At 39.8% G+C, this 12008-nt stretch overlaps 1 protein-coding gene across 1 annotated transcript in view; it reads right to left on the bottom strand.

Annotated features, from left to right (window-relative positions):
* Positions 1-861: 861 nt before the first annotated feature.
* Positions 862-12008, bottom strand: part of RNLS (renalase, FAD dependent amine oxidase) — a 297638-nt gene continuing 286491 nt past the window's right edge. The window contains exon 7 of the mRNA XM_062214903.1: positions 862-2856. Within this exon, the coding sequence (XP_062070887.1) occupies positions 2704-2856 (153 nt within the window). The 3' untranslated portion in view covers positions 862-2703. The remainder of the gene's footprint in view (positions 2857-12008) is intronic.

The raw sequence follows: 12008 nt of genomic DNA, 5'->3' as shown, positions 1-12008 counted from the left end.
GGGACAATGGCATTTTGCACAGAAGCCTTGGTGACTCAATGAAGTGTCTTTTTTTTCCTTTAGTAATATCTGGTCTGGGATTATTACTGCTTTCTCAGTGTTTTTCGACATACTTTTCCCCTTCAGAAATGCCAAAGGTGAAAAATACTATTCCACCGCTATAATTTGTCACCCTTGCTGCCTGAGCAAGACGTGCATGGACAGTTTAGTAATTAAGCTTTTCAACACTGCATCATAAAGTTTTATTTCTGCAAAGGCTATATTTATCAGCTAACAAGTTTTAAATCACCCCACTGCTCAATCCATTTCTCACTTGTATACACTCCTTTCAAAACACAGCAGCCTTCCTTGGCTGGCTTGATTAATACAAGTTCTTGTTTGGAAGTACTGTGATGACGTGTGGTCTTGTAGGACTGACATACATACATATACCTTGGTAACTGTAACAGATGCTGCTGACCCTCATCTGCCAGGGGAGCTTGGCATTTAACCCTGGGGCCTTTCAGGGCACGTTGGCCCCCTGAGTTTCATGGTCTCCTGGGATGACTTCCAGCAGGAGATACATTCCCTTATGCATTTCATTTCCAAAGGGGAAGAGGCAAGTGAAAAATCTAAATGTCAAATGAGTTTCCAAAATGATAACAATAGCAAAGTGACAATGATTTACAGATTAAGCAGGGTTTCATTTTTTCTCATTTTGCTGAAGTCTTATCAAATATGCAGAATTATTAGGGAAACACTTAGAATGAACAGATATTAAAAGTCACTAGTTAATGGCTTAAAAGCATACTTTGTCTAAGTAACACACTACCTTTATAAATCATTTTTATCTCCTCTGGAGGATATAAATTCGTGAAACAAATATAGCGTTGTTCATAAAGGTTCAGGATGCTTTCAGTCAAATGGCTTCAGAATTATGTTTGTTGAACAAAATACACTTAAATGACATTTCTCCCATACTTTAAGGGTAAAGTCAGAGTAAAGACAAATGTTAATCAAATTTGGATCATTAACAATGAGAACAACCATGATTTTTCCCATTGTTTTGTACCAGGGATTGTATCCATTTCTTTTTTCCTTTCCTTGAATTCAAAATAAGCGACATAATCACAAGTAGGCATTTTATTTTTTTCACCAATTTATTACTAAAAGGAAACATGCAGTCATAAGCCATGGAATCACAAAACTCACTCTGTAGATCCATTAGAAGGTATGCCTGTGTGTGTGTGTGTGTGTATATATATATATGAGAGAGAGAGAGAGAGAGAGAGAAAGAGAAGGCAAGTGTGATACTTTAAACACTACCAAGTTAAGAAGTTGTTCATTGAGCTTTTCTTAGTTTGAGAGGCTACAGTGATTTCTTTCCTTTCAAAATGATAAAATGGAACTTACCATTTTGCTTTTCTAATTAGCAACAGGTAGCCTGTTTGGAATACTGGGGATCAATTTCTCTCCAGCCAGCAATTCATGGGGTCAAGTCACTGAAGCATGTGGGTGATATACTGAACCACTAAGTTGGCAAATACTGAGCTATATTAAGTGCCTCGGTTTTCTGGTTCAGTAAATTTTTTGTTGAGCAACAAAAAAATTCATTAAACTTGACAGAGTCTAAATGCCACAGCAAATACTGAAAAGCACATAAAGTTAATAGCACCAGCCATAGGGGACAAAAAAAGGTAAAAGGTCAATATATTTCTTCTCCATTTCTATTTAATTTCTGTTGTCTAAGTTTTATTAATTTAAGGACTTGGGCTAGCCTCCACTGCTTTCCCAGAGTGCATTAGCAGGGAGCTGGATTGGAAATGGAATAGCTGGGACTCAACCGGGGCCCATATGGAATACCGTCACTGCAGGCTGCGGCTCTACCTACTGTGCCACAGCACCAGGTCCCTAATTTCTGTCTTCCATATTAAGACAGAAATTTGTTTTAAGTTAAAAAAGTACTGTCACTTGGAAAGTCAAATTGTATCTTGTTATTTTCTGAAAATTTAAATGGGCATTTCTTTGTCAGTCTTGTTGCCCTCCAAACTGTGATCCCAGGAAGATGACAAGGACTTCAAAAAATTCATGGAAAAATGGAATTAAAAGATTAGTTTATTTTGGTGAAAAAATTTTAAATTTCATGTATAGTTTTTTCATTGTGATAATTTTTTATGAGTTTTTGAGGACTCTATGTATGAACTACATTTCAGGATCACTTACTGTCTTGGGAGATACTTGAAAAACAAAAATTATACTCTTATCCACAGTTTGAAGAAATCTTGTGGTTCAGTAATTTGGAAAAATATTGATCCATGGGCACATTTGAAGACTTAAAATGAGGCCTGGATAGTGCTTATTCACTGTAAGTCATTGAAATTTTCCAGTGGATAATAAGGACTTTGGCATTTGAACTGTTACTTTAATACAATTTTGGGGGAGGGCCATTTGCTGTTCTTAATAACCACTTTTGCTCCAACAAGGAGTAGTTATGGTAATTCAGAAAAGTGAAGAAAGTTGTAAGGTACAGGGAATTTTCATTCTAACCTTGGATGCACCCTTCAAAATTATAAAGTTTATTTTGTATGCCATGTAAAAGATGACAGTAAATGAAGAACAATTTTTCCAGTAATTTCTCTCAAACAAATTGAAAACAGAATAATCAATAACAGAAAATTGTGATAACAAAAACCCAAAGTAGAGGTGCAAAAAAGGATATGAATCTTAGATATAATTCTTTAAAGCTTCTAGAACACAAAGGGCAGAAGTGATACAGCCATCAAAGTTGGAATGAGTAAATCCATCCCCTCCACACACAAGGAGAGGTTTGCGGTGAAGAGTCATTTGGCCAGGGGAGTTGACAGCAGCATTTGTAACCTGAAATAATAAAAGAAGGGTTGCAATTGACATTCTGCGCTCTATTGTGCTGTCATAGCAACACCCACCCAGGGAAAGCATCTCTACATGGAGAAGTTCAAAGCATGGGAGTGGGGGAGACAGGCCAAGAACCCCTGAACTTCTCCCTTAGTCCAGCTATTTACCTTTATATTTTCAGATGTGTAAACTTTCAGTTATTACATAAGATAATCAGAAGTCTGAACATCAAAATTAGTAGGTGCTGTGGTCTTCCAGAAATTCATATATTGAAATCTTAATGCCCAAGGTGATGGTATTAGGAGCTAGGAGCCTTTGGGGAGGTGAATAGGTCATGGAGTCTCTGATGTCATGAATGGGATTAGTGCCCTTATAAAGTAGGTCCATGGGAGTTTGTTAGTCCCTCCTACCATGTGAGGACATGGACCCTTATCAGACATGGAACCTGCTAGCACCTGGACTTTAGTCTCCCTAGCCTCTAGAATTGTGAGAAATAAATTTCTGTTGTTTATAAGCCCCCCAGCCCACAGAATTCTGTTACAGCAAGTTAAAAGGATTCCTTCTTCCCTCTTTCCTATCCTCTTTCCTTCTCTGTTTCCTTTTGCTGTTTCTTCTTTCCTTCCATTCATTACTTCTTTCTACCTTCCTCAAATACTTATGTTTTGAGGCCTTGTATTCTGGGCACTATAGCAGAGGATTTTATAACTTTATTGCCCTGTCCTCAAGAAGAGCTTAGTCCTGAGATGAACAGACTGACCCCAAAGCAAGGAGTGACTTCCTTCTGTTGTTTGTTAAGCATCTTCTATGCTCCAGAATGGGTTCTATTTGCATACTATCTTTCGTGAATGAGTTTATTTGTGACAGTCAATCCATGTAGGTGACTGTGGGTATCTCCACTCAAAGAAACAGGAAAGGTCATTTCAAGGAGAAGGAGCAGCATGTGCAAATATCTACAGTCTATGGGCAAGAGAGAAAAAAATGCGCATAGGAACTGTGGGGCAGGTCACTGTGTGTGTGTGTGTGTGTGTGTGTTGGGGAAGAGGTTTGACTGGAGAAAGGATGTGGCAGAGAGGTAAGATAAGAGGGATATAATGTTTCAAAGTTTACACATATAAACTCTAATAAATAAAACATGTCTATTGAAAATGAAGAATTTACTAATATGAGCCCAAAGGGGAGAATCAACTGAAATCTGAAATTTATTTTGCAGAATCTAATTTACAATATTTGATAAAATAAAAAAGACATAGAGGTTGTTCCTAAAAAAAAATATTCTCAGTAGGAGGTGAACACTGAACACTTGAACACTGAAATGACTTGGCCACTGACACACCACAATTCCAAAATAACGGTAGTGATGATGATGATAATAATAATATGATAATAATATTGCAATGGCAATCGTCCTCAAGATTGCTTCACTGCACAACTTTGGGGGAAACACTCACATAGATTACGACATGGAAGTTCTGGTCTTATCCACAATGTTTTCATGGATAATAGTAGATTGAGGTTCCTGAGGATTTGCTTATTCAAAAATCAGAAAGAAGGGTCAGGCATTTGGCCTAATGCTGGTTAAGACTGTATCCCATATTAGAATGCCTGGGTTTGGTATTTGGCTCTGTCTCCTGACTCCAGCTTCCTGCTGATGCAGATCATGAGAGGCAGCAGTGATGTTTGCAAGGCACTGGGTTCCTGCCACCCACATGGGAGATCTGGATTGTGGGCTGTAGCTCTAGCCCAGCCCTGGACATTTTGGGCATTTGAGGGGTGGGGGTAGGGAGTGAATGAAAGCATGTAGCTCTTTCTGTGTCTCTGTCTCTCTCTCTCAAAACCAAGAAATAATACTATATGGATTGTGGTACTGACATTTTGGTCCCCGGTAGGCCAAGTTAGTATGTCTTTAAAATTTTTTTAAAAGCAGTAAAACTTTGCACATATACTTTTTATTTGTATGCTGTACTTCATTAAAAAAAAAAACAAAACCAAGGTGATACAATTATGTTTGTTGCTGTTGTCGAACCTCTAAAGGACTTCTGGAGACCTATGCCACTCAGATAGAGACATTACAGTAAGAGCATATTCACATATTCTGGAGATCATTTTATAGCAACATCATCTATCACAGATAGCAGGTAATCTTGAAATCAGCAGATAAGATCTCTGAGTAGCTAAAATATTACATACAGAACATGGTCTTGGGCATTCATTTGAGTTTTCTAACTGCTTCTTTAGATAGAATTTTAACAAATTGGATTATTTGATTTGTCACTGAAACACTAAGGGTAAAAAAAAACTTCTAGGCTTCTTGATGTTAGCAATTTCAGATTGTGACAAGTGAAAGTCTGAAAACAAGAGGTGTTGACTAAAAAAAAAACACAAAACAAAACAAACAAACAAACAAACAAAAAAAACAAAGACAGGGAAGAAGTCTGCCAGTCTGGGCTACTTAGTGGAGGGGCAAATCCCTTTCTGATTCCTAATAGGTCCTGAGGGCATCAGCTATTGGTTGTCCTGCATCAATAATATACAAAGTGATGGTTGCAGTTTTCAAGAACCACTTCTAACATGCATCAAGTATTCCTTGCTAGTCTTTCTCAGATGTTCACTGCATATCAGATGCTTTATGTGAATACCGCTATATAGTGCACACAGCAACCCTATGAGGTGGATACTACTATTCTCATTTTATAAATGAGGAAGTTGAAACTCAGAAATATTGTTGCTTGCTCAAAAACAGAAAGCTAGTAGAAGAAGAGACATGGATTCAAACAGAGCATTACTGACGCCAGAACTCATACTTCCAACACTTTAGAAACATTTCCAAAAAGACTCTATTTAAATAAAACAAAACATATTTGGTTAGTCATTTAACTTTAGGCATCTGGAAAATTCCTATAAATCAATTAGCATATTCATACATATAAATATATATGTATATGTGTATGTATGTATAATTTTTAAAACAAAAATACTGGTAGTCACCCATGTATAATTTGTGAAACAAAAATACTGATAGTCACTCAGCTTTATGCATTTGGGAAATTCATATAAATAGGATAACTCATTGCTACATATTCATATATGCATATATATGTGTGTCTATGTATAATTACATACACACAAAGATATCTCCATTTGTGGTTCATTTGTTATACATTCCAGCTGACGTCCCTGTATAGATAAACTGTGATACTTAAACATGCAAGTATTAAGCAGGAGGGAGCTTAAGGGGAAAAGGTTTGCCCAGTCGTGAGCTGGTGATTTATTGGTGCTGTGTAATTTAATTTGATGAGTGGTAAATGCCAGATGCCAGAGCACATGGCTGGAAAACTGGGCCACTGATTAGCCAGTCGGCAGTTTGGATGAAATCAATCTCACTGCATTTAGGTGGAATCACCCACTTTGCAATTACCCAATGAGGAAAATATGAAAACATGGAGTGCTTGTTGGCAAGCTCCCCACCCAAGTGAAGTAAAGAGGCCTGCAGTGGAGGAACCCTTAATTGTCAAAGCCACAATCTCTCACAATAATGCAGTCTTTGGCTATGCTTCCAGCCACAGTGAGGAACCGCAGCTCAATGACTGTGTTTAAGAAAGATGTCAGGGCTGAAACAACCTCTTGGAAATCCAGGTTGCTTTGGCTCCCATTTGGGCCAGGGCTGGTCAGAAAAAACTCTTGCTTGCTCTGGGGTCACTAATGCATCCGGAAACTGAGATGATGACTGGACTGGGTGGATAAATTCAACACTTAAAAGGTGGTTCTACTTCTAAGCAATTTAAATTCCTGTGAATGTGTTTTGTGATTTCTCTCCACCTGCAGAATAAAATGCAAGGTCCTTAGCACCTCATGGAGAGCCCTTTATACCAAAGATCTTATCTGCATTCAAATTTTGCTTCCTGTCACTTCTCTCACCATTGCCATACATCCTATCTACATTCAAACTAGAGTTTTTTCAAACCTATCTTTGTTGTGCTCCCATGGCTTTGAATGTGTCATTCTTCTGGGTGATGTATCATTCCCCCTCTTTGCTGACAAGTAAATTGCTCTTCCTTTAAGACCCAGCACCTGCTCTGAGATCCTCTTGCCTTGCCAGCCAGGGCAAATGCCTTTTCAGTGTGTTATTTATGTCTATTATGTTACTTGCTATTTTGCACTAATTATGTCTGTGCCTGTCTCCCTTCCTAGACTGTATGCTCCTAAGGGTAGGTAGTGTGACTTGCTAATCCTTGTATCCAAGGACCAGAACAATGCCTAGTCCATATTAAAATGTGCAATAAATGTTTATGGAGTAGTTTGAATGATGGTCTTCACAGGGAACCAGCTACAGAAAAGGCGTTACTCCAAGGTTCCTGTACTGGGCAGAAGCACACATGGAATAGCTATTATATTTAGAAGACTCTCAATAATGATGAATGAAAGGCTGTCCTCTGGTCTGTTTATGTGAATGTCTCGTATGTCTGTATTAAATTGAACTATAGAAATTTTCTGATTCTGTGGGTCAGAAATAGTAAAAGAGAGCGGGTATTTAGCTTAGCAGTAAAAATGTCCACATCCTACATCAGGTTGCCTGACTTTGATTCCTGACTCCAGCTCTTGATTCCAGCTTCCTGCTAATGTGATGGCACAAGTAATTGGATTGCTTGCCACCCTTATCAGAGACCTAGATTATATTCCTAGCCCTGGCCTTTGAGGCATTTGGCAAATGAACCAGCAGATGGGATTCTCTCTCTCTCCCCCTCTCTCTTTCATCTGTCTATCCATCCATCTCATTTATCTTTCAAACAAAATATTTTTAAATGGTACAATGTTATCAATTTTATATGCTTCAAGCTAATAATGTCTTTGTATCACAATTATTTTGTAAAAGGTAATGAAAATGTCCCTGTGATGTGAGGATTAAATTAAAGAGAAAAAGAGAGAGTGTCATAGTAGGCTGAGTATTTCCACAAAATGACAGTAGATGGATTCACACACACACAAAAAAAATCCAGTGCCACATGTGACAATGCTCAGTCTTCTTTCCATACCAATGCTGACAACCATAGCATGTCCTTGGAATATAAGACATGTAACTGCATGGAACAAATTTATTGATTGGCAGGTAGAGCAGCTGTATTTTGGGCTGACCTACTGTAGTTGCTCATTCAGCCCATAATCTGGTTACTTAAAACCGAACTTTGTGAGATGTGCATTAAGCAATGTTCAAGTGGACTAGCTAAGAATTAAGATCTTGTAAATTCTAACCTTAGAGTTATAACTAACTTCCTGAGGGAACTTGGACAGCAATCTATGAATAACTGAGTTCTTGCTGCCACATTTTCTCGTGGGTGTTATGGGTGCAAAATATACCACATTTTAATGAGTTTAAGACACCATCAATTGGAAGAGGAACCATTATTCCATGTACAAGTGAGAAAAAAAAAAGGTATCAATAGGACACAAAGTTGTATTTTACACCTTTTTAGATTTATGTGGCAAAGCTTTAGATACGACATGCAGATCTTTTGCAAACATGAGAAAATAAAAGAGAAAAACATTAGTTAAGCCTTTCCAAAACCATCTTCACATTCAGAATCGGACTTCTCTGAATCATCTGTAATGCAAGGGTGTTGATGTCCGATACCCATGCTCTTCCCCACGTCAGCTGTCCTCTGTGCCATTCAGAGCACTGGCAATGGAGCATTGCTTACAAGAGAGCTCCACTGGATTACTTTCTGGGGTTTTCCTCTGAGTTACTGACATCTGTTCTGCAAGTTTGGATTATGCATTTTTCTCTTCAGTGGGAACGAGGCTTTCAGACAGCAACCAGGCCTCATATTCTTTCCTCAAATAGTCCTTAAATAATTTGTTAATTAAAGATCAAGAGGTTGCAGCTGCCCACTTGAAGGCCACCAGAAATAATCAAGTTCACATGTGTGAAAACCATATCTTGCCTGTCTCCTGGTACATGCTGACTTGATAGCATCTTACAACTGATGAAACGTGTGTTTGACAAAAATTAAAGTTGGGTAAGGAAGGAGCCAGGGTGGGTCCCTAATAGTAAATGTGTAACAAGTCACAAGATGAATGTGAATGGCGGGATCTTTCCATCAGGGCCTTTTCAAGTAGACAGCACCACGGTGTCAGGACTTAAAATGTCTTCAGCATTGCTGGTTGAAACCCTCCATTTTCTCAACCACATGAGCAGCCCCTAGTGAGATAGACTGATTATCGGAGAATCGATTTGTTCAATTATAGTTTAATGTACTGATTCCAGAACCAAGCCTGGTTGTCTTCCCAGACAATTCATCCTGGAGGGCAAATTTCCTCAGCTACATCATAGATTACTGGGGTGACATGTGTGGCAACTCCTGACAGACATAACTAATCAACTGTGGCAGTCTTTCCCACGTAGCCCAGAAGTGGCCTCAGCATCCTTCTCACTTCAGTGCTTCAGGCAGCCACTACCAGTCAATTGGAGCTGGCACTTGAGAGGAATCCTATATACCAACCCTGGATTAGAAGACTACACAATGAACATGTAATTAGAAATAAAGGAATTAGACATTCTTTACTATTTTTCTCCTCTTTTCCCATTAAACCATGAGAGCCTGATGCATTGCCTTTTTCAAGCCAGAGATATTTCAGTGCTAGGATCATGTAAAAGCCATTTCCTCTACAACGGAAGCCCAGATACAATCCCTTCTAATAACCTAAAAACCCCCTCCAGATCACTGCCCTTTCTCATGAGTACATGAGAGGTTTTGCATGCCATGTGAAAATAATATACAAGTGCTTTGGTTATAACTACAGTTCTAAAAATATCAGGGCTTGTGAGACAAATAGAGTTGGAGTAGATGACTCAAAACCTATGGAACCTTGAACCAAGCACTGATTAAAAACAATAAAAGTCACAGTAAAGTGACCAGTACGGTCAGCATCGTCTCAGGCACTCCACTATTCTTCATAGTCTCAGCTCTGGAGTTGTGTTTCTCCTTAAAGGTGTAAGTCCTAAAGGGCAGATGCTTCTAATGGAGACAATTTTGATCTAAATTAAAAATATGATGTAGGATGCAGCCTTTTTTCATCAATTCATTATTTTCGTACGAGAGAATTGCTTCTTGGCCTTTTGGCTAAGATCAAGCATAGTAGGGACAAATGTCTGTAGTTTTGTCTTCTGCACTTGCACCTTTGCTGAAGAGCTGAATGTGGTGGAGGACCCAGCAGTTCTTCAGGCCACTGAAATAGCCACTATTTGCATGAAAGGAAGGTACCTCTTCAGAGTTTAAGCTTTTTTTTTTTTTTTTTTTTTTTAAGATCTTCACATGTTAGTAAGGTTTTGCCTTTGCTTGTGAAAAAACTTACTCCAACTGTTTAAAAACACAATTATGTTTGAAAGCAATATGATTTCTTTGACAATGACCTGTGTGTCCTGCGATACTTGGTACTCATGTGGGATATATTCCAAGAACTCCAGCAGATGCCTGAAACCTGGGATAGTACTGAATCCTACATATTCAGGAGTAACCCCTCCTCCTTACACCTGCCATTTCAGTTACCACAGTCTACTGTGGTCTAAAAATTAAATGGGCCAGCACCATGGCTCAATAGGCTAATCCTCCGCCTTGCAGCACCAGCACACCAGGTTCTAGTCCTGGTTGGGGCGCTGGATTCTGTCCCGGTTGCCCCTCTTCCAGGCCAGCTCTCTGCTGTGGCCCGGGAGTGCAGTGGAGGATGGCCCAAGTGCTTGGGCCCTGCACCCGCATGGGAGACCAGGAGAAGCACCTGGCTGCTGCATGCCGGCCGCGGCGGCCATTGGAGGGTGAACCAACGGCAAAGAAAGACCTTTCTCTCTGTCTGTCTCTCTCTCACTGTCCACTCTGCCTGTCAAAAAAAAAATTAAATGGAAAATTCCAGAAATAAATTACTCACAATTTTTAAATTGCACACTGTTCTGAGCAGAAATCTCATGCTGTCCCTCTTTCGCTTCCCACTCCACTCTGTCGAGGATGTAGATCATCCTCTTGGCCAGCATATCCATGGTGTATACACTGTCCTTCTTGTGGCAGTCAGGGGATGGGGACATACTCACAGAAATTTTATTACAGTGTATTGTCATTATTATTCTATTTAATTATTAGTTATTGTTGTTAAACTCTTACTGTGCTTTTGTTAAAAATGATTTATTTTAGTTATCTGAAAGGCAGAAGTACAGAGAAAGGTAGAGACAAAGAGAGAATCTTCTATCTGCTGGTTCACTTCCCAAATGGCTGCAATGATCAGGGCTGGACCGAGTCGAAGCCAGGAGCCAGGAGCTTCTTCCAGGTCTCCTATGTGGTGCAGGGTCCCAAGCACCTGGGCCATCCTCTGCTGCTTTCCCAGGCTCTCTAACAGGGTGCTGGATTGGAAATAGAGCAACCGGAACTCAAACTGGCACCGATATGGATGCTACTGCTGCAGGTTGGGACTTTAACCCACTGCACCAAAGCACCAGCCCCCTCTGTGCTTTATTTATAAAGCAAATTTTACCACAGGTATGTACATATAGGAAATTATAGTATATATGAGAATAGAAACAGGACTCACTAAACTAAGCCCCTTCAGACTATACATGTACCCACCTACTGACCTGTTTCTATATTCAGCTCCAAACCAATCAGAAGCAAGGCGTGTACAGATGGTCATTGTAAAAGACCCCTTACTGCCCTGTTAGGGACTTCCCCCACCTGCAGGCATGCCCAGAATAGGTTGCTACCATCGATATATGTCCTTCCTGGGGTGGTGGTAGTGAGTAACGCCACCATTTTGAGCATGTCATATGCAAGAAAAACAACTGCACCTGTGCAGAACACCAAGGAGGGTGCAAACCAAAGTACCATGTGCTGAGTGGGACAGCCAGAGACAAAGCGGGTGGTCACGCCTTCTCAAACCAAGAAAACCTCCATCCAGCTCCCCCTAGGGAGCCGGTCAGCAGAACCTCTCTCAGGCATGCTGTCTCCCTTGTGTCCATGCATACGCCCTCCTTCCCTCAAACTCAGTCTGCATTACACAGTCAATTTCCATCAGCCAGGGAGTCACAGAACTGGGGTTGTTGTGTTTTATAGGGCTTGGTACTATCTATGGTTTCAGAAATCCAGTAGTGGTCTTGGACCATATCTCTTCAGATAAGAGGG

Source organism: Lepus europaeus, chromosome 17 (genome assembly GCF_033115175.1).
Source record: "Lepus europaeus isolate LE1 chromosome 17, mLepTim1.pri, whole genome shotgun sequence".
NCBI lineage: Eukaryota > Metazoa > Chordata > Mammalia > Lagomorpha > Leporidae > Lepus > Lepus europaeus.
This window is presented reverse-complemented; position numbering and strand designations above follow the sequence as displayed.